The sequence below is a fragment of the Pseudorasbora parva genome, chromosome 4, assembly GCF_024679245.1.
Source record: "Pseudorasbora parva isolate DD20220531a chromosome 4, ASM2467924v1, whole genome shotgun sequence".
NCBI lineage: Eukaryota > Metazoa > Chordata > Actinopteri > Cypriniformes > Gobionidae > Pseudorasbora > Pseudorasbora parva.
Window position 1 is genome coordinate 55,970,445 of NC_090175.1, and position 27,670 is coordinate 55,998,114.

The 27,670-nt window shown below is 39.0% G+C and overlaps 3 protein-coding genes across 5 annotated transcripts in view; 1 reads left to right on the forward strand and 2 right to left on the reverse strand.

Annotated features, from left to right (window-relative positions):
• Positions 1–7,173, reverse strand: part of rcan1b (regulator of calcineurin 1b) — a 24,216-nt gene extending 17,043 nt beyond the window's left edge. The window contains exon 1 of the mRNA XM_067442283.1: positions 6,825–7,173. Coding sequence (XP_067298384.1) covers positions 6,825–6,944 — 120 coding nt within the window. The 5' untranslated portion in view covers positions 6,945–7,173. The remainder of the gene's footprint in view (positions 1–6,824) is intronic.
• Positions 7,130–26,146, forward strand: LOC137073608 (chloride intracellular channel protein 4). Of its 3 annotated transcripts, none has more exons than XM_067442280.1 (6): positions 7,130–7,260; positions 21,035–21,144; positions 21,695–21,820; positions 23,573–23,679; positions 23,747–23,928; positions 24,057–26,146. In XM_067442280.1, the coding sequence occupies exons 2-6, from the start codon at positions 21,089–21,091 to the stop codon at positions 24,216–24,218; spliced, it is 633 nt and encodes a 210-aa protein (XP_067298381.1). In that variant the 5' UTR covers positions 7,130–7,260; positions 21,035–21,088; the 3' UTR covers positions 24,219–26,146. The 3 variants fall into 3 exon arrangements, with proteins under 3 accessions (XP_067298381.1, XP_067298379.1, XP_067298380.1); XM_067442278.1 differs by lacking the exon at positions 7,130–7,260 and adding an exon at positions 8,755–11,843; XM_067442279.1 differs by lacking the exon at positions 7,130–7,260 and adding an exon at positions 19,235–19,471.
• urp2 (urotensin II-related peptide) overlaps positions 26,112–27,670 on the reverse strand; it is a 5,784-nt gene continuing 4,225 nt past the window's right edge. Inside the window, exons 3-5 of the mRNA XM_067442282.1 lie at positions 26,724–26,764; positions 26,489–26,642; positions 26,112–26,404 (exon numbers count right to left, since the gene is read on the reverse strand). Coding sequence (XP_067298383.1) covers positions 26,373–26,404; positions 26,489–26,642; positions 26,724–26,764 — 227 coding nt within the window. The 3' untranslated portion in view covers positions 26,112–26,372. The remainder of the gene's footprint in view (positions 26,405–26,488; positions 26,643–26,723; positions 26,765–27,670) is intronic.

Below are 27,670 nucleotides of genomic sequence, written 5' to 3' on the forward strand. Positions count from 1 at the left end.
TTATATTATATATATATATATATATATATATATATATATATATATATATATATATATATATATAACATTATATATATACATATATATATATATATATATATATATATATATATATATATATATATATATATATATATATATATATATATATATATATATATATATATATTCATTAAAGATTAAAAATTAAAATTAAAAATTAAATTGATCAAAAGCAACATTGAAGTTGGAGCAAAAATTATATTTCAAATTAAAATATATATATACATGATTAACTTGAAAATACAAATGTATCAGTTTCCACAAAAATCTGAAACTTTTCAACACTGATAATAATCATAAATGTTTCTTGATCATCAAATCATCATATTAAAATGATCATGTGACATTGAAGACTGGAGTAATGATGCTGACAAATTACAGTATTTAATTACACTGTACTACATGTTCACAGCTATTTTGAATTGTAATAATATTTACAATTTTTACAAATTGTATTGCATTTTATAAAATCATCATTCATCACTCATGAACAAAAGAACTACATCAAATATGGCAACACTGCTCTCAAATGATCAAATTTGAGAATTAATAATGGCTTGAATTTTCTGTTCACCATAAAAAAAATATCATGTCAAGTCACCTTTATTCAAAATGGGCAAGCGTAAGGATTTGAGCGAGTTTGACAAGGGCCAGATTGTGACGGCTAGACGACTGGGTCAGAGCATCTCCAAAACTGCAGCTCTTGTGGACTGTTCCCGGTCTGCAGTGGTCAGTATCTATCAAAAGTGCTCCAAGAGGACCAGTGGAGAACCGGCCACAGGGTCATGGGCGGCCAAGGCTCATTGATGCACGTGGGGAGCGAAGGCTGGCCCGTGGGGTCCGATCAAACAGACGAGCTACTGGAGCTCAAACTGCTCCAGGAGTTAATGCTGGTTCTGACAATGCTGACCCCTGACCCCGCCGAAAGCACCAACAGTGGCACGTGAGCATCAGCACTGGACCACGGAGCAATGGAAGAAGGTGGCCTGGTCTGAGGAATCACGTGTTCTTTTACATCACGCGGATGGCCGTGTGTGTGTGTGTGTGGCTTACCTGGGGAACAAATGACCCCAGGATGCACTATGAACGTCCGTCAAACAATCAGATTCAAGCATTCAACAGTCCCGTAGTATAAGTGCTAATAAATCTGTGTGCTGTATTTAGATAAAAAAAAATATATAACAAAATGGACACTGAAATGCACAATCCAAGAAGAATTTGATGCTAAAGTGAAAACAATTTATAGTCATCTCTGCATAATAAACTGAGAGCAATGTCTTTTAACATAATAAAAAGCACGCTTCACTTTCACATTAGATTTACATTACTCTTGGAGAAGTGCAGATTGTAAGTAAGTCTGGCCTTCTTATCTAACACATTTTCCATTGTTCTTATGGAATAGTTTCAAATTCCACACTTAATCCAAGTTCCTGCTAAAAATAGATCTCTTTGCAAATTATATTACATAATACGCCTAAATTTAAACAATACTGGGATGAAAGTCATGCAAGACAGAGTAAAACAAATGCTTTATAAGTGGCTTCAAGGATATGGACTAAGACAGCATTCGACCTTTGATCCCAGTGTCGGTGGAAAAATACAAAGCAACAAAGGTTTATTTTCTTTTCCATGTGAGCAGCTGCGGTCAATGATCTTTCTAGGAGTTTGGTTCCTCAGTGAATGTCCTTTTGTAGCAGTAAAGCAGGTGTGGTGCTAAAATAAGCCAAGGCTTTGTGGAAGCTTCAAACACCCTCACCAAAGACAGACCCCAACGGGTCATACACTCATATTATTAGAACGGAAAATGAGGAAGTTGGAAAATGGACCATGTTGGTTAGCGAATCACAGCGTTAAGAGAAGAACCAACTGAGCTTTTGATCAGTGATGTTTGCGGAGCCAGGCCTCGTGATTACCATTGCACATAACCGTTTGTGCTACGCACCTGAATGACACTTTAGATCGCCTCCTGATGAAAAGATGTGTGCTGTAAGTTTTACAATAAAACAGATGAAATCCCACACTGAAGAAAGGATCCAATCTAGACTATGAACATTTTGGCCGATCCCCGATAATTCTTCATAACCGATATATTGTCCAATAAATCAAAATTATTTAATATAATTTTGAGATCCTTTTTTATAGTGATGCACCAATTTGATCGATAACCGATAATTATATTTAAAGACGATAACTGATAGCCTGGATGCCAGTCAAACTTAGCCCCGCCCACAACATTTTTAGGTTGGGCAGTTCGGTCTGGCCTCGCTCCGTAGAGGAGTAATTATCCCCGAACAGAAACTGTTCGGACCAATGAAATCATCAGGGCGGGCTTTAGACGATGACGGACAGATGATCAACAGAAACTGACCAATGAGATCATCAGGGCGGGCTTTAGACGATGACGGACAGATGATCAACAGAAACTGACCAATGAGATCATCAGGGCGGGCTTTAGACGATGACGGACAGATGATCAACAGAAACTGACCAATGAGATCATCAGGGCGGGCTTTAGACGATGACGGACAGATGATCAACAGAAACTGACCAATGAGATCATCAGGGCGGGCTTTAGACGATGACGGACAGATAATCAACAGAAACTGACCGATGAGATCATCAGGGCGGGCTTTAGACAATGACGGACAGATGATCAACAGAAACTGACCGATGAGATCATCAGGGCGGGCTTTAGACGATGACGGACAGATGATCAACAGAAACTGACCAATGAGATCATCAGGGCGGGCTTTAGACGATGACGGACAGATGATCAACAGAAACTGACCAATGAGATCATCAGGGCGGGCTTTAGACGATGACGGACAGATGATCAACAGAAACTGACCAATGAGATCATCAGGGCGGGCTTTAGACGATGACGGACAGATGATCAATAGAAACTGACCAATGAGATCATCAGGGCGGGCTTTAGACAATGACAGACAGATGATCAACAGAAACTGACCAATGAGATCATCAGGGCGGGCTTTAGCCGATGACGGACAGATGATCAACAGAAACTGACCAATGAGATCATCAGGGCGGACTTTAGCCGATGACGGACAGATGATCAACAGAAACTGACCAATGAAATCATCAGGGCGGGCTTTAGCCGATGACGGACAGATGATCAACAGAAACTGACCAATGAGATCATCAGGGCGGGCTTTAGACGATGACGGAAAGATGATCAACAGAAACTGACCAATGAGATCATCAGGGCGGGCTTTAGACGATGACGGACAGATGATCAACAGAAACTGACCAATGAGATCATCAGGGCGGGCTTTAGAAGATGATGGACAGATGATCAACAGAAACTGACCAATGAGATCATCAGGGCGGGCTTTAGCCGATGACGGACAGATGATCAACAGAAACTGACCAATGAGATCATCAGGGCGGGCTTTAGACGATGACGGACAGATGATCAACAGAAACTGACCAATGAGATCATCAGGGCGGGCTTTAGACGATGACGGACAGATGATCAACAGAAACTGACCAATGAGATCATCAGGGCGGGCTTTAGACGATGACGGACAGATGATCAACAGAAACTGACCAATGAAATCATCAGGGCGGGCTTTAGCCGATGACGGACAGATGATCAACAGAAACTGACCAATGAGATCATCAGGGCGGGCTTTAGACGATGACGGACAGATGATCAACAGTACCGTAATCATCACGTCATCAAAGGGGCTTGGATTATATTTACTCGAATCCTAAACGGAGAGCTTGTTCGTATCTGCATCACCTTCCTAATTTCTCTCAGAAATGATGATCATGTTGGGTAAGTACTCTGTGTATCATTAAATTCTTAATTTTTTTTTACAACACCAGCAAAGATCGTTTATTCCAGCGTGCGTGCAGACAGGGTTGCCAAGTTTTTACAACAAAATCCACCAACTACTAGACAAAAACAATAGCTTCTCGGGGGGTTCTCTGGAAAAACAATGGCGTTTGGGGGTAAAAATGTGTTATTTTGGCAAGGTTGCTGCTAAAATTCACACTCATGGGTCTATATATCACATAATAGTCGCTTCAACCCGCGGACATAGAAAACAACTGCGGAAAAAAACGCGGATTTGGCAACACAGTGCAGTTGAGCTCTGTTGACATCGCTTCATTGCTCTGATTGGTTGTTGGTCTGTCCAATTGAGGTCTTTCCTGGTTGGGTTGAAACACGCCCCATAATCACAGCCCAATGGAGCATCAGACTCATATTCTGACTAGAGCTGAGTATGACTACGTCAGTCTATATAACCGATATATCTTTGTAGATAAATCTGAATCCAATTTATTTCCAAAATTCTATATCCAGAATTATATACATCTTGAGAGCCGGATTACAAAAACAAAAGTCTCACCATTTGGATTAAAATATCAAAAAATATCAAAAAACCACTCAAACAATGTTATATATTTTGTTGACTTGTGTACTTGCATTATCCCAAATGTTTCCAAGAATGTTAAATCCAGAGAAATATGCTATTTTAACCAGGACGAATAATAACATCACACCCGCGTCACCCTCGATTTCCATTTTTATTTTGTAGAAACCATGGAAACACCAAAGACGCTTTAATAGACCCTTTTTACATTTCCCGGTTTCTCAGAGCAGAAGTCGTCATAATCGAGTTAACTTTTATGGCAGTGAATGGAAGAATAATTATTTTTTGTGTGTGTGTCCACATGGTCTCAAAAGAAAAACGTAACAATAGTGACTTTCAAAAAGAGGGGAAAATAGAGGGAGATTGATAACGGCGGTGAAAAGAGAGAAATGTTTTATTTTTTCCATCACTCCCACAGAGGCTGTATTAGAAAATCCCTCACAGCAGCAGCAAGATGTTTTTGTAATTTGATGCAAAAGTAATATAATACAAACTATTACTGTTATAAATGTACATGCAATTTAAAAAAAATGAAAATGCAAAAAACGTTGCAGGATTTACGATACTGATGACCATTAAAAAGGGTCCAAATGTGACGTGTTTTATTAGACAAGGGGACAACTGTTTGGAGACATTTATAGACAAAAGTTTAATTATTGTACAGTAAGACAGCATTTTCTCCATCATACAATGCGTTAAAAAAAATAATTGCAAACCATTTAGCAACAAGCCATCCAAAAATTATTAATATGATATTCTAATATCAATCTAGCTCACAGTAGTGTACAAGTGTCTCATTGTAACTGCGGAGCAAGTAACATCATTTTCAACAGCGCTGTCACCCAACATACGCTTCAACAGGAAGTAGCAGAAACGACGTCTGTGGCATAATAAAAGTCCCACTGCTGTCGAGCCATGTGTCGCACTCATCTCTCATTAGTAATCGCTCCAGCACCTTGTTCAGCTCTCACAACACTCGCCACTTTTCGTGCTTCATCATATTACAGTAATGTTAATAATCATCCATGAATATGATTTTTACCCACGTCCCCATTCTTTTCCACCGGCTGTGAGGTGAAGAAAACATCTCCCAAGATTCTGAGCTCAATCTCAGCGTCAAGCTACTCTTTTGCTTTGAATAATTGACCACTATCACCGAAAAACTACATAGTGTGCCTTTTTACTATTGTTTTTTTCTTTTTGAAGTGATTCAAATCATATTTCAAGCCATTCAAACCCATCATGGTGAACAGTGTGCATCTGAAGTGTCTCAGCTGAAGGAAAAATACATTATCTATCGGCCTTAATACATGGGTCAAATGTTCTTTTTGTGCTGATAACATCAAAAATGAACATATATCGACCAATACCAATATATCATGCATCCCTACTAGAGATCAGTGCTTGCAAACCATTTGTTTCAATCTCAATGCATTTGCAACCAACGCATTCTGCCCTGCAGACATCATTTCATCACTTGTGATTCAAAACAGTGAATTATTTTGCAAAGCAACTGATTCAAAGTTTTAGAAAAGCTTTGCTTCTCCCATCAGGGATGGGCTCTTTTGAATAGGGACAATAAGCATAGAAAAAACACCAGATTGGCATTGCATTGGCAACCACTCAAAACACAGACAAGCATGAAGGCAGGGAGATTATGGCAGCTTTTCTAAAGAAAATGCAAGGATCTAGTTTATATCACTGCTCTATTATGTATGAAAAACCACTTATTAAATCAAAAAGTGGCTCATATAAAGATGGAGAGGACTCACAAGGTTTATTTAGTATGAGTAGATGTAAGACGATGGAGCAAACTAAGATTTTACAAATATGACCAAGGCCAGTGAAATCCCAATGCATGTTTGTTAAAGTTAATATAATAACTCTCAAGGCCTGCCATCAGACCTAAAGCTCTTTGGCTTTTAAAGGTTTCTGCAAGACATGTACTCGTTCAAATGGCGGTACCATAGTGCAGTCAATGTCTAAAAGAACAGCTTTTTGGTGCATGTTTGCAAATTAAGTTACAAAATACATGCCATTCCCAAGGTAAATGTCCAAAATATTGCACCATGATGCTTATACATACAATGGCCAAAGAAACATGGCAGCACCATGTCCAAGAAAACGAGTTATTACCTTGGTACATGTCTAAAAACATAGTATTTTATGGTACATATCCACATAGCAAGGTAGTAGGCCTAATGCAACACTCATGTCCCACGAGAAACACTTTAGTAGATTAATTGTGACTCGTTTTAGGGGAAACAATTTAGTTCTATATGGCTTTGGGGGAAAACACTCTTACTTCCGCTACAGCAGGTTCCACTGTTGCGGTAAACCCGGGTTATAATCGGGGTAAACGCAAAGCGCGTGCACGCCTACCTTTAACTGCTGCTCATTAAAAGCCTCTTCGGGCACTTTACACGCGATGAGCGCGTTAGGTTGTTCGTTGACCTGGACTTCAGAAGTCGCCGCCCCTCCGCCGCTCTCTGACTGCTGCATGGCAACAGATGTAACCGCGGCGTTCGGTGCCTTTGATCTCAAACGCGGTGCCTTTGATCTCAAACGTGTGCGCGCTCAGATCATGGCGCCATGCTCCGCGCTCTACTGTCTCGTCTCCGAAGCCGCGCAGACCGTCAGATTGACGCACACTACTGTACATGCAGCACAAGTGCACGCATAGTGCAACTACCAAAACCGTGATGTATTCCTGAAACGAAAATGACGTCTACGCTTGCGACAGACTGCACTGGGGCCAAAACAGCTGATATGACGTCATGATTTCCGCTTACGCACGAGCGCTGTGCATGCAGCATTGGTTGGTGTATTATTTGTTAAAATTATATAGACTGTTCAAAATGTAACCAGGAACAGGGAGTCACTGAAGACGCGGTTAGGTTTGTGTTTATGTGTGCTGTGCGTGCGTTTTAAATGTGATTATGCCAGAGATTATTACTGTAAAACGGTCTTTGAGTGCCCTCTTTTGGTCAGATTTGTTGCAATGCAGGCACATGGCAAAGCTGTCATTGCACACTGCTTAAAATACAGTATTTTAATCCTCAGATTTACACAAAAATCTGACTGCAAAAGCACAATTTACGTGCAAAACAATAGCATATGTATTTCATTATGAAATAAGAGATCGAAAGCAGGAAATGAAGAGTCAGTTTTAGATGTTCATAGTTAATGAATGTGCTGAACTACACCTGTGGACCTGTGTGAACTTCATATTTCAACCGTGCCACCTTACCTAAACCACTGTGCTATTTTTAACTCAGTTATATATTTCCCCTGTGTTTTCGCACTTTTAAACAATAATTATATAATAATTATGGAGAGATTCCATCCATGCACTTTAGTATGTAAAAAATAGCTTATTATTGAAATAATATAATTTTGTGTTTTACTTTTATAAGTGCAAACTATATATATATATATATATATATATATATATATATATATATATATATATATATATATATATATATATATATATAATGTACCGTATGCATGTATGTTTTTACACACTTAATTGCATGTTATTAAATGAAAATGTACAGTTTGCTTCGTTTAAAGCATGATAAAAGATTATTAAAGCATAATGATTTAAATTTACTTTAAAGTATACACTTAAACAGCGTTTAAAAATAGGCTATGCTTTTAAGATTTGATAAAGTTTTAAGATGTAATATATTTACTAAAGTATACATATACATACATACATACATACATACATACATGCATATATTAAATCTTAAAACTGTATTCAAATCTCAAATCTTATTTATATATATATATATATATATATATATATATATATATATATATATATATATATATATATATATATATATATATGAATACGAGGAAATATATAAATATATAAAATGAGGAAATATATAAATTAAGAATATGAGGAAAGGAGAGGTCCGTGTAATATATATTCTATGTAATATTTATATTACATATTTTAATATTACACAGATGTTTAATATTATATATTACTAATTATTATATATATTATTAATTATTATATATATTATAATATTATCTGTGTAATATTATATATTACTTTTTTGTTTTTGTATATATATATATATATATATATATATATATATATATATACAAAAACAAAAAAGTACAAAAACTTTTTTTCAGGACACACACGGTCCAAAAACACACACACACAAAACAATACAGTAATACCAATAGAAACACAATTTTCTGATATATATATATATATATATATATATATATATATATATATATATCAGTTCATTTTAATTGTACTTCATTCAGATGGCAAACATGATGGGGAATTCAAATTAATTTTAAGTGCCCTACCCTTAAACCGATCATCTTGAGCTGACCATGCTCCCATTGGAGCGGATTTGAGAGGGCAGGCAAGTCATGTGGGGATCAGAATCCGAAATTTACCATAATCCTCCAGAGGATGGGGGGGGGAGAGAGAGTAAGTCCTAGTTACCTCTACAGAACGTAGACTGGAGCGGTAGACACAAGACCTTTGGTGTGTTAGTTCCACACTTTCTGTCTAAATTCTCTTCTAGTGTTTTAATAATGGCCCAGGCCAAAAGTGATATGAGTATAAACATGGAGATTTCTAATGGAGCTGTTATCCACTGTCCTGTGGGATCATGCATGGAGATGGAAGATCGGCGGACTGGGGAGGAAGAGGAGGAGGAAGGTGATGTTGAACTAGCTGAAGAGGTGGATGAGGATATGGAAGATAGTGGAGAAGACAATGTAATGCCCTCAACAGACGTGATCGTCCATAAAACAGAGCAAGAGGATATTATGGAAGACCTGGAGCACCACGAGAGTGTGATTCTGAAAAATGAAGATGGAAAGATGGGGGACGAAGTGGACATAACTGGCAAACTAACAAGTCCCGAGCTACCAGTTCAACTCTCAATCACAGCGCAAACACAAGTTCAAAGCGAAGCTGAAGTGTGGGCAAGAGCGTTCAATGAAGTGGAAGAGGATCGAGCAGATCACAAGTTGGAAACGCTGTACGAAGATGAAAAGGAAAGCGATGAACAACAAGTGCACACTTTGAGCGTAATGAAGCTGGAGACACAGGAGCTGCTCTTCTCTGAGGTAAGAGAGCTCACTTGTTGCCTCCTTGAGAAAATAGAAATCGTGTACAGAGATGATCAAATGCAGCAAGTAAAAAATGAAATTGTTTTGCAAGAAGAGGAGCATGAAGATGTGAAAAATTATGTGGACAAAGAGCCACGCATGGTTTCTACTAGTGAAGCAGGTTCAGAAGAAAATTTTCAGAGTCTTGGGGAAGAGGAAGAACCAACAATATTTGATAACAATAGCGAAGAACAGTCTATGACCGAGGTGCCTTTATTTGAGGACTGCAAAGCAATTGGAGAGCCAATGCACGATTATGCCTTTGCCACAAATAGGTATGACAAAGCAGCAGAAGAAAGGACGATTGACTGGATTGCAAAAGAACAACCAGAGGAGATGGTGCAGAATTCAGATCAGCTGGCGGAAAGCATCGTGCAAGAATGTGAAAGATTAGAGTTGTTGCAACAGGTGGTATGTGACACAGATCTAGAGAACTGTGAGGGAATATTGGCGGATACCCAATCAGCCATTGTCAATAGACCCGAGGAGACAAGAGGAGATAAAGAAGCTGATAAAGAGATAGAGGGCATTGAAAGGATTCAAAGAGGTGTGGAGATTACCAAGGAGGAGCTTTGTGCAGAGGAGGGAAGCTGTACAGAGGCAGAACAGCCACCTGATGCACCTGAGATTGTAGAAGAGGGGGTGTGTAGGAATCAGGAACAGCTCGACAATGGCAAACAGGAGGTCGCAAAGGGAGGTAATGGTGCAAAGGAACAGCCAAGACAAGTCAATGAAGGAACACAAATTGTTATAGAAGAGGGGGCGTGCAAGAAGCAGGAACGGCTCGACAATGACAAACAGGAGGCCGCAAAGGGAGGTAATGGTGCAAAGGAACAGCCAAGACAAGTCAATGAAGAAGTACCAATTGTTATAGAAGAGGGGGTGTGCAAGAAGCAGGAACAGCTTGACATTGGCAAATGGGAGGTCGCAGACGGAGGTGATTTTCCAAAGGAACAGCCAATACAAGTAAACGAAGAAGTACCAACTGTTATAGAAGAGGGGGTGGGGAAGAAGCAGGAACAGCTCAACAATGACAAACAGGAGGTCTCAAAGGGAGGTGATGCTGCCAAGGATCAGCCAATACAAGTCGAGGAAGAAGTGCCAAGAGTTATAGAAGAGGGGGCGTGCAAAAAGCTGGAACAGCTCGACAATGACAAACGGGAGGTCGAAGAGGGAGGTAATGCTGCCAAGGATCAGCCAATACAAGTCAAGAAAGAAGTACCAATTGTTATAGAAGAGAAGGTGTGCAAGAAACAGGAACAGCTCGACAATGAGAAACAGGAGGTTGCAGAGGGAGGCGATGGTGCAAAGGAACAGCCAAGACAAGTCAACAAAGAAGTACCAATTGTTTTAAAAGAGGGACAAGTCAAAGAAGAAGTACCAAGAGTTATAGAAGAGGGGGCGTGCAAGAAACAGGAACAGCTTGACATTGGCAAACGGGAGGTCGAAGAGGGAGGCGATTTTGCAGAGGAACAGCCAAGACAAGTCAACAAAGAAATACCAATTGTTATAGAAGAGGGACAAGTCAATGAAAAAGTACCAAGAGTTATAGAAGAGAACGTGTGCAAGAAACAGGAACAGCTCGACAATGAGAAACAGGAGGTCGCAGAGGGAGGTGATGGTGCAAAGGAACAGCCAAGACAAGTCAACAAAGAAGTACCAATTGTTATAGAAGAGGGACAAGTCGACGAAAAAGTACCAAGAGTTATAGAAGAGGGACATGTGAACAAAGAAGTACCAATTGTTATAGAAGAGAATGTGTCTAAGAAGCAGGAACAGCATGACAATATCAAACGGGAGGTCGCAAAGGGAGGCAACGCTGCAAAGGAACAGCCAAGACAAGTCAAGAAAGAAGTGCCTATTACAGTAGAAGTGGGTGCGGGTAAGTGGCTAGAAGAGCTCAAGGCTGTCATTGAAGATGAGCCAAGAAGGAAAGCCCAGGGGGGGCGTAAAGTGACCATACCTGCCTGGATAAAGACCAACGAGAGCTCAGTTGCCCCTTTCCAAGAGCCAACAAAACACCTCAGCAGTCACATCAGAACCATGAGTGGGGGCTGTGAAGGGGAGGCGAATATCAAGTCCAAAGGTCAAGAGGTCACCATGGCGAATGGGTTCCCTGGGATGCCACCTGCTGTAATTCAACAGGATGAGGTGAAACCTCCGGCAAAGCCGACGAGGATGGCAACTCCAGCTCAACAAGAGGGCCATCCTCAAGACCAGCAGATCTCCCTCTATGTGAAGGTACCTTCTTATTGTCATTTACGGCCAGAATATGCTCAAGATTTCCATTGCACATTGGGGCTTTACAGTGGGTTACCCACAGTTTGTGCTCCAAGAAACCAAAAAAATGCTGCAAAAAATGCTTTTCTTACGTCAAAATATCTAAAAATCCTTACATTAAGAAACATTTACTAGACAAATATTAAAAATTATTGTCTTGTTTTGGGAAAAATAAAGGTTAAAATAAGCAAAATAATCTGCCAATGGAGTAAACTAAATAATCTTGTTTTCTGTTTGAATTAAGATTATTTTGCTCACCCCATTGGCAGATTATTTTGCTTATTTTAAGCAGAAGCTCTCTTAATTTTGAGTTATTTTTCCCCAAAACAAGACAATTACTTTTGCTTGTCTATTAAATTCTTCTTGTTTTAAGAGTTTTTAGATGTTTGGACTCGAAACAAGACACAAATACTGAGTAAGAAAAGCATTTTTGGCAGTGTGGTGGGAACTATGGGAATTTGATATGCATATACCTTGTCGAAAAACATCAAAATTTCATATTTTTGTAGAAAAGCTCTGAGAAATAATGAATTGTGCCCTGTAAAGTCTTATTTTTAAAATGCCAATGATAAGGCTGTCTTTTTAGCCATGTTAGCATTCAGATTCATTCAATGACAGCATGTCCTTCTGCGCAGCAGATGGTGTTACTATCACCAACACTAATTGCATTATTGTCTTTGCTCTACTGGTCAGTTGGTCAGCTGTCATCCCGCTTCTAGAAAAGGAGCTGAACCCGCTTTCGTCTAGGCTGTTATTAGTAAACAGCCACGGATCTGTTGAGAAACCTCAATAGCTTAGACTAAGTCGCAAAGGTGTTTTTAAAAACAGTAAACTGTATGACATATACAAATAATCAGTTCTTGTACAATAAATCTGAAGCAAATATTCAAGATCTGAGTCTTATTTAGGGGAGCCAGACCCCTCTAATACTTCTAACCCTGTTTGTGATGTACTGTATAGATGGTTGTTGCTGGTGATATAATGCACTTAGTTAATTGAGATTATTCTCAGCAGGGTGTTGAGCTGATGGATTGATCGTGAGCTAAAAATGAATCTGACACAACAGACACAACTTGATTCTAGAACGTTCCGATAGAATATACCATATTAAGAGTCATATCAAAAGGACATTAGGAAAGAACTGGCTTCAGGTATCACTTTTGCAATATATTTACAGTTTACCAAAGATTATACAATGAAATCACATTATACTGCAGCGATGTGTATTGATTCTTTTATGTACTTTCAGGTGTTAAACTTTCTTTTTTTTTTTAAACTACAGCTAAATTATTTATTTATTTAAACTGTGAGTGTTTTGTAAAAGCAAAACTACAGCAAAAGTAGTGTTTTTTTTTCTCGAAACATTTGGAACAAATTGTACAGCCAGTTTTGAAATCAAGCAATATTTTTATTTTATTTTATTTTATTTTATTTTATTTTATTTTATTTTATTTTATTTTATTTTATTTTATTTTATTTTATTTTATTTTATTTTATTTTATTTTATTATTATTTTTATTTTTATTAAATAACTAAATAATTTATGTGTTTGTTTTTATGTTGGTTTGTTTATTTTGTATTCATTTATGTTTATTTATTTATGTGTTTATTTATTGTGTTATTTTAATTTATTTATTTATCTGTTTATTTATTTATTATTATTATTTTAATACATTTATTTATTTATTCGTGTGTTTATTTATTTGTTATTATTATTATTATTTTTTAATTTATTCATTTATGTGTTTGTTTTATTTAATGTTACATGCATGGAATTTTCTGAAACATTCGAAACAAAGCGCACAGCCAAATTCCTGTTATATGAAGGAGGCTGAGCAGCGGGACGTTAAGCCTGGTAAAAATGTCCTTAAATCCCACCCGTATGTTTCTGCAGAGCGATTCCCGCAACAAAGACGCCCTTTGTACAAGTTGCAGTGGAACACAGTGAAAAGTGCAACTCCCACAGCCTCTCTGTACATTTCAAACCTCATGTTGTTGTGTCTCATCATAGGTTGTGGTATGTTGTTGTAGTTTTGCTTTGGTAAGCCGGATCTCACTGATGACATGTGCTGACAGGTATTATTAAAGATGCACTTGTGCCTGTTATTCAGTGATAAACAGCTGTTTCTTATGTGATTTGTTTTGCCGCCCTGCTCGTCTTACATTGAATGATGTGTTTGTATTTGAATATGAGCCACTAACTGCACACTTGTTGCCTTAATGAGAAGCGGTAGTGTAGTGGGTTAATCTCCCAGCATTCCTCTACACACTAATCTGATTAAGATGTCTGTTGGTCTGAGTCGGATCTGAGATTCTGACCAAGTGCAGTGACTCTGTCCAGTCATAGTATGATTCCTGCATGTGCTAAACTCACCGTCATGATGATAGAGGGTTGTGTGTGTGATTGCTAGGGTGTTCTGAGTGGTTTTTAGCACGTTGCTATGGGGTTGCTAGGGTATACTGGATTGTTGGTAGTGTGTTCTGGATAATTGCTTGGGACCTCTGATTGGTTTTTAGCATTTGGCTATGTGTTAGGGTGTTCTGAATGGTTTTTAGCACGTTGCTATGGGGTTGCTAGGGTATACTGGATTGTTGGTAGTGTGTTCTGGATATTGGTTTTTAGCATTTGGCTATGTGTTAGGGTGTTCTGAGTGTTTTTTATCATTAGCATATTTCTATGGGGTTGCTAGGCTATTCTGGATTGTTGCTAGGGTTCTCTGATTTTTTAAAATAATTTTGCTATGTGGTTGTTAGTTCATTCTTAATGGTTTTTAGTATGTTGCTATGGGTTGCTAGGGTATTCTGGATTGTTGCTAGGGTGTTCTGGATGATTCCTAGGGTTCCTATGTGGTTGCTGGGGAGTTTTGTATGTTTTTTAGAATGTAGCTAGCATGCTCTGAGTGGTGTTTAGCACGTTGCCATGGGGTTACTGTTCTGGATTGTTGCTAGGGTGTTCTTCCTAGGGTTCTCTGAATGTTTTTATTTTATTTTATTTTTTTAGCATTTTGCTATGAGATTGTCATTGTGTTCTTAAAGGTTTTTGGAATGTTGCTATTGTGTTCGAGTGGTGTTTAGTATAAGCACATTGCTATGTGGTTGCTAGGGTGTTCTGGATTGTTGTTAATGTGTTTTGGATGATTTTTAGGGTTCTCAGATTGGTTTTTAGAATGTTGCTAGGTGTTCAGAATGGTGTTTACCATGTTGATATGGGGTTGCTAGGATATTCTGGATTGTTGCTAGGGTGTTCGGGAAAATTGCTAAGGTTCTCTGATTGTTTTTTTGTGTGTTTTTTTAGCATTTTGCTGTGAGGTTGCCATGGTATTCTTAAAGGTTTTTAGAATCTTGCTATACTGTTCTTAGTGGTGTTTAGTATTAGCACATTGATATGGGGTTGCTAGGGTGTTCTGGAAAATTGTTAGGGTTCTATGATTGTTTTTTAACATTTGTTGCTATGCGATGGCTAGAGGGTCCTGAATGTTTTTTAGAATGTTGCTAGGGTGTTATAAGGGGTGTTTAGCATGTTGCTATGGAGTTGCTATAGGGTATTCTGGGTTGTTGCTAGGGTGTTTGGGATGATTGTTAGGGTTCTCTGTTTTTTTCCTATGCGATTGATTGGGAGTTCTGAATGGTGTTTAGGACGTTGTATTCTGGATTGTTTTCCATTGTGATCTAGATAATTTGCTATGCGGTTGTTAGGGTGTTTATGTAACATGTTGCTATGCGGTTCCTTTGGTATTCTGGATGGTGGCTATAGACAGCTGTTTATTGGCCCACAAAATTTGACATAAAATGTAACACATTTATTATAATTTAACTGCAGTGCAGTTACTGGTGTGTTTCTATCAAATCAGGCTTTAGAGTCTCTCTAAAGATTATGCACTGCCCTCTACTGTTTGGTGTTGGTCTGTTTTACCCTCAGATTCTCATTGCTCCCTCACCACACAGCTTATCTCCAGGTGACCAGACCTCACATAATCATTCCACAACCAGACACATAAATACAGTGGCACGATCCAAATCTACTCGATCCTGAAAGCCTTGTAGAAGCAGCATACACACATAAATACACCTCTGAACCAATCATATTATTATTTACTCTCTTCTTCACACAGTTAGATGGAAATGAAAAATGTTTATTTCTAGATTATTGTGCAATGTTATATATTGTATACAGGAAATCATATATATATATATATATATATATATATATATATATATATATATATATATATATATATATATATATATATATATATATATATATATATATATATATATATATATATATACACACTTACCTAAAGGATTATTAGGAACACCATACTAATACTGTGTTTGACCCCCTTTCGCCATTCTTTAGAAATGTTGGCCCATATTGATAGGAGAGCATCTTGCAGTTGATGGAGATTTGTGGGATGCACATCCAGGGCACGAAGCTCCCGTTCCACCACATCCCAAAGATGCTCTATTGGGTTGAGATCTGGTGACTGTGGTGGCCATTTTAGTACAGTCAACTCATTGTCATGTTCAAGAAACCAATTTGAAATGATTCGAGCTTTGTGACATGGTGCATTGTCCTGCTGGAAGTAGCCATCAGATGATGGGTACACGGTGGTCATAAAGGGATGGACATGGTCAGAAACAATGCTCAGGTAGGCCGTGGCATTTAAACGATGCCCAATTGGCACTAAGGGGCCTAAAGTGTGCCAAGAAAACATCCCCCACACCATTTCACCACCACCACTAGTCTGCACAGTGGTAACAAGGCATGATGGATCCATGTTCTCATTCTGTTCACGCCAAATTCTGACTCTACCATCTGAATGTCCCAACAGAAATCGAGACTCATCAGACCAGGCAACGTTTTTCCAGTCTTCAACTGTCCAATTTTGGTGAGCTTGTGCAAATTGTCGCCTCTTTTTCCTATTTGTAGTGGAGATGAGTGGTACTCGGTGGGGTCTTCTGCTGTTGTAGCCCATCCACCTCAAGGTTGTGTGTGTTGTGGCTTCACAAATGCTTTGCTGCATACCTCGGTTGTAACGGTTGTTTTTTTTCAGTCAAAGTTGCTCTTCTATCAGCTTGAATCAGTCAGCCAATTCTCCTCTGACCTCGAGCATCAACAAGGCATTTTTGCCCACAGGACTGCTGCATACTGGATGTTTTTCCCTTTTCACACCATTCTTTGTAAACCCTAGAAATGGTTGTGTGTGAAAATTCCAGTAACTGAGCAGATTGTGAAATACTCAGACCGGCCCGTCTGGCACCAACAATCTTTAGTTTTATTATATGTATAAAAGAAATATGGGCTGGACCGAGTCTTTCCGGAAAAAACCGAGCGCCTGGAGGCGTATCGTGTGGGCGGAGCTAAAGAATGACGAGCGGTGACGTCCTCAAGCGTGGAGAAACCCATCGCTATCGATCTCAGCTAATAGATATATGATCCAGAATCATTCGGAGGCTGAAATAAATTGAACAGGAGAAACGGCAGCAGCAGGACGTCCGTCTCTGTGGTATGGACTGTATTTAGTGGCCTGTCAACATTTGTGTGTCTTTACTCGCAGTTTATGAGGACATGATTCGGTTTATGGACTATTGTATGCGACTAAACCTTACCAGTAGCAAGCAAAACGGTTTTGCACGTCAGACTAGTGTAACGTTATACAGAGAACAGCAATGGAGTCCGTTAGCGCATTTGAATGACGAAGCACGCGATCGTGTCGTTTACTGATGTTTACTCACGCGACGATAGCCGACAGCACAGACATCTGAAGCAGTTTAACTCACCGGCTGCTTCCAAAGCAGGACCGAACCTTTATCGCTGGGACCGCTCCGTCAAAAACACACTTCTTTTGTATGATTTGTTGAAGTCCTGACAGCAGTGACCGTGGAGATCCACTTTGCGACGCGACTGAAGCGATGTTGTGAAGCTTCCCGTCATTTCTGCGTTCAAATCGGTTCAAATGCAGCGCTGCCTTCCCAGAATGCTGTGCTGAAGCGTTGAAGTCGCTCGACGTCACCCATAGTAATAAAGCGGAGCGCGGCGCCTGGATCGACTGGATCTGCAGCTGAGCGAGTGTTTATGGGCGTGCGTTTCCTCTCTCGCTCTAGTCACGCTCACGCGCCCTACCGGGAGAAGAGCCCGTACAGCCCATACAAGGACCTTCCGCTCTATCGACGTCAAGCCGAGCCATACTCGAAAAAAACTCTCCGAAACTTGTGAGAAACCGGAAGGAGTATTTTTAACACAGAAATACTCCATCAAACGTCCAACATTACTTTTTGAAACTTTGTCTATGTTTAGGATGGGAATCCAAGTCTTTAACAGTGTAAAAAGCTCAGTATGCATGAAACAGCATTTCACCGCCCCTTTAATGAGAAATTGAACAGGTGTTCCTAATAATCCTTTAGGTCAGTATATATATATGATACATACAGTACTGTGCAAAAGGCTGTGCTTGGGCATGTTAGTTTTTCAGCCGGTTATTTCTATATTTTGCAATAGTGTGTCAGAAGGTAATATCAGTTTACACTTTAAAACATTTATTGTAATAATCCATCCAGAGAGATTTGTGTGTGCAGAAGGAGTCTGACAACCGCTGTTTGATCCACACGGAGATCTGATCTCACCATCATTGAGTTCATCTGGGATTACATGAAGAAACTGAGATAAAATCCACAGGAACTGCCACAACATCTCCGAGACGCTTGAAGAAACCCTCCTGCAAAGCTCCAGTACTGTGAACAGTTTTACACACGTGTGTAAAAATGCTGTAAAGTGAGAATGCTTTCAAAAATAATGTCAAATAGATTGTGTTCATCAATGAACTCCTAATAACTAAATCAGATCAGTGTTTGGTGTGTCCATCCGTTGTGTTTTAAACAGCTTTTGTCCTGCTCATAGTTTTTCAGGGAGCTTTGCAGGAGGGATTCTTCAAGCGTCTCGGAGATGTTGTGGCAGTTCTTGTGGATTTTGTCTCAGTTTCTTCATGTAATCCCAGATGAACTCAATGATGGTGAGATCAGATCTCCGTGTGGATCAAACAGCTGTTGTCAGACTCCTTCTGCACACACAAATCTCACTATAACAATTAATGGCAAAATAAAATCATTTGAAACTGATATTACCTACTGACACACTATTGCAAAATAGAAATAACTGGCTTAAAACATTTTTTTGGGAGTTAAAATGTTAATGTGCCTAAAACTTATGTACAGTACTGTATTTATTTTTTAAAGGATGGATCTGTAAAACTCTTTCATAACGCACGTCTCATAAACGGCGTCTCTATTAGTGATAACAATGAACAAACGTCTCAGTGTCTCAGTGTCTCGGTGTCCTGTGTGTGTGACCGTGTTCTCCAGGCCAAACACCCACAGAACACCAAAACAGACTCTTACCCAATCAAATCCGTCATTCTGGACTCAAAGGCATTCCCATGCATGCAGAGAATTTTCTTTCTTTGAGAAAGCGTTCTGCATTGAGTATCATCAGACATGTGAGCGCAGTGCATCCGCAGCATTTCACCATGGCTTGGTTTGATGTAGCAGCTAAAAAACTGGGATTTCCTAGCATTGAGCTGTTCGTGAAGGTAAGACCTACTCACAGAAATAAAGCATTGATAATGGACAAGCACAGAATTAACTATTTGTCTAAACAACCCACCTGCTGTCAAGAGAAGCTATTTCAATAGAATTGGACATTCTACTAACTATAAGTAAGTTTGCAACTATGCCGACTAATTCTCATTAGAGTATTGTTAGTGTTAGTAGAATGATGTGTTACAGTAAAATGTCAGAGTTGCTGAAACGTTTTTCAGATTTTGAATGTATGAATGGAGACACTGATGTTTTATTCTAGTTAGTACTGACTTCTCAGAGAAAACTTGTTTGTTCTGCAGCTGATCAGTTTATTTGACTCCTTATTAGGTTTTCATAATTTATTGTGGCATTCAGGGATGAAAAGGGACAGTTCACCCAAAAATGTATGAGTTTCGTTCTTCTGTTGATCACAAAAGAAGATATTTTGAAGAATGTTTGTAAGCAGACAGCTGACGCCACTCGTCTTTTTCCCCATTTCATTTTTGTATACAGTTTATTTTTTATGCATTACAAGAGTTACGTTTTTAGTAATTGCGTTATGTGCTTTTGACATTTTTATTAGTTTTTGTTTTAAATATGTATTATGTAATTAAATATAAATTAATTAAAATTAAAAATTGTATTAAATATATTATTATGTTTTAAAAATCTATTTCGCCTCAGTTTATTTTTGTTTTTTGTGATTTTGATACTTCAATTGATTTATTTTCAGTAATTATACTTTAGGGTTAGGCCTTAACCTATTTAATTTAATTTAATTTAATTTAATTTAATTTAATTTAATTTAATTTAATTTAATTTAATTTAATTTAATTTAATTTAATTTAATTTAATTTAATTTAATTTAAATTAATTTAATTAGATTTTATTTTTATTTTTATTTTATTTATTATTTTATTTAAACATTTTTTTTTCTCTTTAATTTATACATTTCATTTTTATTTGTATTTTATTTTATTCAAATTCAAGCTTAAACTGTCCAATTCAAAATCACCCATTTCATTTCTGTGAAAGAGAATCTTCTTTCTCTTTAAACTGCTGTGAGTATAAAGTCAGTGAGGCTGCGCTGTAGAGTAGTGATTATAGTTGATTTATTTTTTTAATTAGTCACTTAATCTTCAATGTGCCGACATGTCCGTTTGATGAGTTCTGTATTATTCTATTATTCTGGGGTTTGTACATCTTGTAGTAACAGACATATTTCACAAATTGTCCACTGACAAACAATTTGCCTCAAAATACATTCTTTCTGTAATTCTCTTCATCTTCAGAAATCTGCAGCATTATTAGTTATCTTAGATAAACATATAGCCGTTGTGTGCATCGTCTTCACGTGTCAGGAAACTGAAATCAGAAAATGAAATCAAAAGCGGCAGTTCAAACCCATTGTCCTCCAGACGCTTGAAGAGTTTAGTCATAGGACTGATGGTGTGTGTGTGTGTGTGTGTGTGTGTGTGTGTGTGTGTGTGTGTGTGTGTGTGTGTGTGTGTGTGTGTGTGTGTGTGTGTGTGTGTGTGTGTGTGTGTGTGTGTGTGTGTGTGTGTGTGTCACAGGCTGGCAGTGATGGAGAGAGTATCGGGAACTGTCCCTTCTCTCAGAGACTTTTCATGATCCTCTGGCTGAAAGGAGTCATCTTCAACGTCACCACTGTGGACCTCAAGAGGTGAAGCTCAACACACACACACACACACACACACACACACACACACACACACAGACACACGTTTGTTTTTGTGACATATGGGGACATTTCATAGGCGTAATGGTTTTTATACTGTACAAACCGTATTTTCTATCCCCTTACACTGCCCCTGACCCTAAACCTACCCATCACACACACACACACACACACACACACACACACACACACACACACACACACACACACACACACACATTTTTCCTTCCCACTTTGACATTTAGCATTTTGTTTATAAACATGTTCGCTAATGCAAAATATAAAGTTATGACTGTTTAAAAGCTAATGTTCTTATGAATGTAAACAGTTTTTAATGCATAATGTTCTGTGCTTTTCACATTTTTGTTTGTTTTGGGTTTCAATTTATTATACTTATAAGTTGTTAACCTAACCTACTTTTTAATTAGTTTAATGTATTTTTGTATTTATTTGATATTTGAATGAACAAAAACTTGTTTTAATAGTTTTGTTTGTACTCAACAATAACAGCGTGTGTGTTGATCGTGTCTCGCAGGAAGCCGGCAGATTTACAGGATCTGGCTCCGGGAACAAACCCGCCGTTCATGACCTTCAATGGAGAAGTTCTGGTGGACGTCAATAAGATCGAGGAGTTTCTGGAGGAGCGACTGGTCCCACCGCGGTATGTATCGCTTCACTTGACATTTCTTTCTTGCTTTCTTCCATTACTTAAAGCAGCACTGGGTAACTTTTGCTCTCGGGGTCCCCCTACAGTTTGGAAAAAATAATGTCCTCAGCTACTGTCGTAAGAGCTGTCATCCTACATCAGGGGATGCCATCGCGTGTGCATTTGTGGACATGACAACCCTGATAGCCCTGAACTAGTGATGCGCGGGTCGTCTCATAACCCGCGGACCCCGTATGTCTATTCAATGGTCGCGGGTGCGCGGCGGGTTGTAAAAATATATACAGTGGTGCGGTGCGGGCCAAATAACTTCATAAAAGCGTCCCGCGGGTCGGTGCAGCACTAACAGTTCCCCTGAACACTGCAGGAGGAGTTCACATGCAGGTGTTCTTCTGGCGGCGCGTGTGAAATGTCTTCATCCCAGGTACAGTCAGTGGCAGATGCTTCAGCATGTCATAGGAATATCATTTCATGGGTTTTATTTTTTTCAAACGCCAAATAATCACGATGCTCACGTTTACAAGCCAGCGTCATTATAGTAGTCTGTTGGTTAGCGTTTTACAGAATCTATGATACTTCAGTTCAGTGTTTGAGTGGTCGGTAATCACCGTAACAAGCAGGACAGCATCGGTCGGGCACGCCTCCTTCAGCTCACGCCGACGAGCAAACGCTGGTCACATGTTGATCCTCGTCCTGCCTTTAATCACAGCACTTTTTCGTTTCCTCTTATTGCTTTCCTCCAACAAAACCTTTTCTTTCTTATTTGTCTGTGCTGCTTCGGACATGACTATATTATCCGACGAACAAAGTTGGGCTCGCACGTCCGAATGTAAGGAAGTGTGTGTGTTGGTGGAAGTGACGTATATGCCGTAAAGCAGTCGAATTCTGTAGTTCTTTTTGTTCTCAGGTTACTACCCGAAACCCGAAGTTTAAAAGTACGATTAAAAACAATACAGACCCCATCAGGCTATGGCAGACGTGTCATTTAACCTATTGTAAGTCGATTTATCATCACAAGAGTCTTGAAAATATATTATGGAGGTTAAAAAGTTACCTAGTGCTGCGTTAAAGGGTTAGTTCACCCAAAAATGAAATGTCTGTCATTAACTCCTCTCCCTAATGTCGCTCCACACCCGTAAGACCTCCGTTCATCTTCACACACAGTTTAAGATATTTTATATTTAGTCTGAGAGCGTCTGCAAGTGTATGCACACTATACTGTCCATGTCCAGAAAGGGAATAAAAACATCATCACAGTAGTCCATATGAGACATCAGTGGGTTAATTAGTTGGTTAATTGGTTGATTTATGATTTGGATCGCGTGTCAAACTGTTGAAATCACGTGACATTGGCGATCCGAATCATGAATCAATTCACTGATTCATAACCGTTTGAATCTTTATTTGAGGATTGAACACAAACGCGGAAGAGAAGCCAATGCTGAATAAAGTCGTAGTTTTTGTTATTTTTGGACCCAAATGTATTTTGGATGCTTCAAGAGACTCTAATTAACCCACTGATGTCTCATATGGACTACTGTGATGATGTTTTTATTCCCTTTCTGGACATGGACAGTATAGTGTGCATACACTTGCATACGCTCTCGGACTAAATATAAAATATCTTAAACTGTGTGTGAAGATGAACGGAGGTCTTACGGGTGTGGAGCGACATTAGGGGGAGGAGATAATGACAGACACTTCATTTTTGGGTGAACTAACCCTTTAAAGCTCATTTATTTTTCTTAGATACCCAAAGTTGGCAGCAAAGCATCCCGAATCCAACACCGCAGGAATAGACATATTCGCCAAGTTTTCTGCCTACATCAAGAATCCTCGTAAAGAAGCGAATGAGGGTGAGTTTCACTGGTTTTAGGCTCTTTTCTTCTGTAATGTGTTTTGATTGGGAGTTTGTGTGCGTAGGTCTGGAGAAAGCTCTTCTGAAGTCGCTGAAGAGGCTGGATGAGTATCTGCAGTCGCCGCTGCCTGATGAGATCGATGCCCACAGTGTGGATGATCCCGGTGTGTCTACACGAGGATTTCTGGATGGACCAGACCTCACGCTGGCCGACTGTAACCTGCTTCCCAAACTACACATCATGAAGGTCCTTCCTCTACTTTCCTCCCTTTTTTCATCGACTGAATTAGTTTCATGCACTCATTTTTCACTGGTAATTTAAAATGCATATGCTGGATTTCAGCCAGTTTAATCCTCTGCATTCTCTTGTTGTAGATTGTCGCCAGGAAATACAGAGGTTTTGAGATTCCTGCTGACATGACCGCAGTGTTACGATATTTGAACAACGCGTATCAGAGAGAAGAATTCATGAACACCTGCCCTGCGGACCGCGAGATCGAGTTCGCTTACCTGGACGTCGCCAAGAAGATCAAATAGTTCAGGAAACTCAGAGTACTCCTGTGGGCAACATCACGTGTAAATGTGTGTTGTGTGTGTGTTTAACTACATGCATGTGTAAATGTGTGTTGTGTGTGTGTTTAACTCAATGCATGCATGTGTGTGGGTGTGTGTAACTGCATGCATGTGTAAATGTGTGGGGTGTGTGTGTGTGCATGGGTGTGGGTGGGTGTATCTGCATGCATGTGTAAATGTGTGGGGTGTGTGTGTGCGCATGTGTGTGGGTGTGTGTATCTGCATGCATGTGTAAATGTGCGTGTGTGTGGGTGTGGGTGTGTGTAACTGCATGCATGTGTAAATGTGCGTGTGTGAATGTGTGTGTGCTCGCGCATGTGTGTGGGTGTGCGTATCTGCATGCATGTGTAAATGTGCTTGTGTGTGTGTGTGTGGGTGTGTGTATCTGCATGCATGTGTAAATGTGCGTGTGTGTGTGTGTGTGCATGTGTGTGGGTGTGTGTATCTGCATGCATGTGTAAATGTGTGGTGTGTGTTTGTCGAACTGTGTGTGTGTGTGTGTGTGTGTGTGTGTGTGAGTGTGTGTGTGTGTATCTGCATGCATGTGTAAATGTGTAGTGTGTGTATCTGCGTGTGTGTGTGTGTGTGTGTGTGTGTGTGTGTGTGTGTGTGTGTGTGTGTGTGTGTGTGTGTGTGTGTGTGTGTGTGTGTGTGTGTGTGTGCATGTGTGTGTGTGTGCATGTGTGTGGGTGTGCGTATCTGCAAGCATGTTTAAATGTGCATGTGTGTGTGTATCTGTGCGTGTAAATGTGTGGTGTGTGTTTGTCGAACTGTGTGTGTGTGTGTGTGTGTGTATCTGCATGCATGTGTAAATGTGTAGTGTGTGTATGTGTGTGTGTATGTGTCTGTGTTTAACTGCATGCGTGCGTGTGTGATATGTGTGTGTATCTGCATGCGTGCGCGTGTGTGTGTGTGTGTGTGTGTTTGTATCTGCATGCATGTGTAAATGTGTGTGTGTGTGTTTGTATCTGCATGCATGTGTAAATGTGTGTGTGTGTGTTTGTATCTGCATGCATGTGTGTGTGTGTGTGTGTATCTGCATGCGTGCGCGTGTGTGTGTGTGTGTGTGTGTTTGTATCTGCATGCATGTGTAAATGTGTGTGTGTGTTTGTATCTGCATGCATGTGTAAATGTGTGTGTGCGTGTGTGTATCTGCATGCGTGTGTGTGTGTGTGTGTATGTGTGCGTGCGCTCACTGGTGGAGCTGCATTATTGCTATGATGTATTGATCCTAAATCGGTAGATTGGCATCGTTTTCCTTCAATCAATGGCAGGACCAGGAAAACAGTAGAAGAGAGACGGAGAGAGACGAAATATTGTCTGTTAGTACTCAAAACATCTCCTCATATATGTATCTTATCTATCTTCAAGAATGATATAGATAGACTAGATATGATATTCATAATGTTCACCATGGCCTTGACCAAAATTGATCTCATAATCACTTTCAAGCTATGGATCTCAACATATATATATTTTTTTGCATATATATTTTGTTCTGCATTTTTACTTATGATTCTTCTGGTCAGGCCAGTATATTTACACATACATTTTATATTTACATTTTATATTTAAAATTATAATATGGAAAATCATGTTCATTATTTACAATATCACCATGGTTACTGAAACGCTCCTTTTGTATCATCACACGAGGCTTTATTCCACAGGTTGATGGATGTTTTTGAAAATTAATTTGCATTTGCATGCTTAGGACGAAACCGCTTCATTGATATGTGATTGTTTTAGTGTTCTCTCACTGCTCTGTAACTGAGTTAACTTTGCATGAACGCCTTCTGAAGCTCCAGCGAGGAGACTTCCTGTCATTTTTGCAATGATCACCGAGAGAGAAATATCTGTAGAAAAATAAAGTTCTCTTTATTATCACAGTATTTTTTGGATGCTTTGTCATTTTTATTGGAGCTTGCAACAACGAAGATGTTGTAGATCGAAGGTTAACAGGATTTCGTGCACAAAATCAGGGGTACACACGTCACAGGGGTTAGGGGTCAGGGGTCAGTGGTGTTACTCATGCTCCGCTGAGAAGAGGTTAAGCATCTATGTTGGAGAACAGGATTTGGCATTTCAGAGGTCGTGAAGCGAGGGCGAAGGCGACGCTCAGTTCTGAGAGCAGTACTTCCAGAAACACACTGTTTTTGGACAAAGATAAACGGTGGTTAATGCATGTGTGTCTCTATCATTTCGTTATCCGAAGCAGTTGGTTTGCATCATACCTCTTTTGTTGGTTTTCTTGGCTGATGGAAGAGACTTTTTAAAGGCTTTTCCGTTCAGTTTGGGGTCCATCTGGTCAGTGCTAGCCTTCGGTGAAATCCCACCGCTGTCTAAAGTGGTCGCTGTGGTGGATTTCAGGTTTCCGTCTGTCACTACCTGCGCGTTATAAAATATTAGTTATAATATAAAGCACAAATTTAACTTTATGCTTGCGATTGTTTTAGAAACGGAACGTACCATTTTGTTCTTTTTCCCGGCACCTCGCACATTGCTGTTTCCTTTACAAAAAGACAACAAAAGGCAATAGAATATGCATTTAATAAACATATAATATTAGGGGTGCACGACATATTGGCCACCATATTGATATGAAACCAGGAAATGAAAATTTGGCCGATATATTAAAGCCGAAAAATTATGGTTTATTTCCTCCTGCAGGCTCTCATATAAAAATGTGGATTTAGATTTATCTTCCAGGTTATCGGCTTTCAAAGAAATGATCGGTATTGGCCAAATTGTCTTATCTGTGCATCCGTATATAATATATATAAAGAAATATATTTGTAATCAGGCTCTCAAAAACCATATATAAATTTGGATTTAGATTTATCAGCAATATATCTGTGTTGTGGCAAAATGCAAATCTTGGTATAGCCATATGTTTACCTTCCCATGGTGTGAGATATGCAGGACATGACATACGTGTACTATGAGCTATACATGGGCTACGTGGCATCCTGACTTAAACAACGGCCTGTGTGGAAATGTACTGAGAGGGGAGGATGCTGCCAACAGTATAAGAGATTGTGACTTCTGTTATGACTTCAGTGTACGCTTGGTGTGGCCTGGTGGTTGCATCAACCGTGCCTCTTTCTTGCAAGAAACTTTTTTATTAAATAAACCTTTATAATTATAACTGGCTAATGTTTGTCTCCTATTCAGTGAAGCGACGGAGTTAATTATTTTGCCATTACATCTGTTATTGGCTTTCAAATGTGACTAATTATATATATATATATATATATATATATATATATATATATATATATATATATATATATATATATATATATATATATATATATATATATATATATATATATATATATATATATATATATATATATATATATAAAATCATGCTCTCAAATTATATAAAATTTTTGATTTACATTTATCGGCCA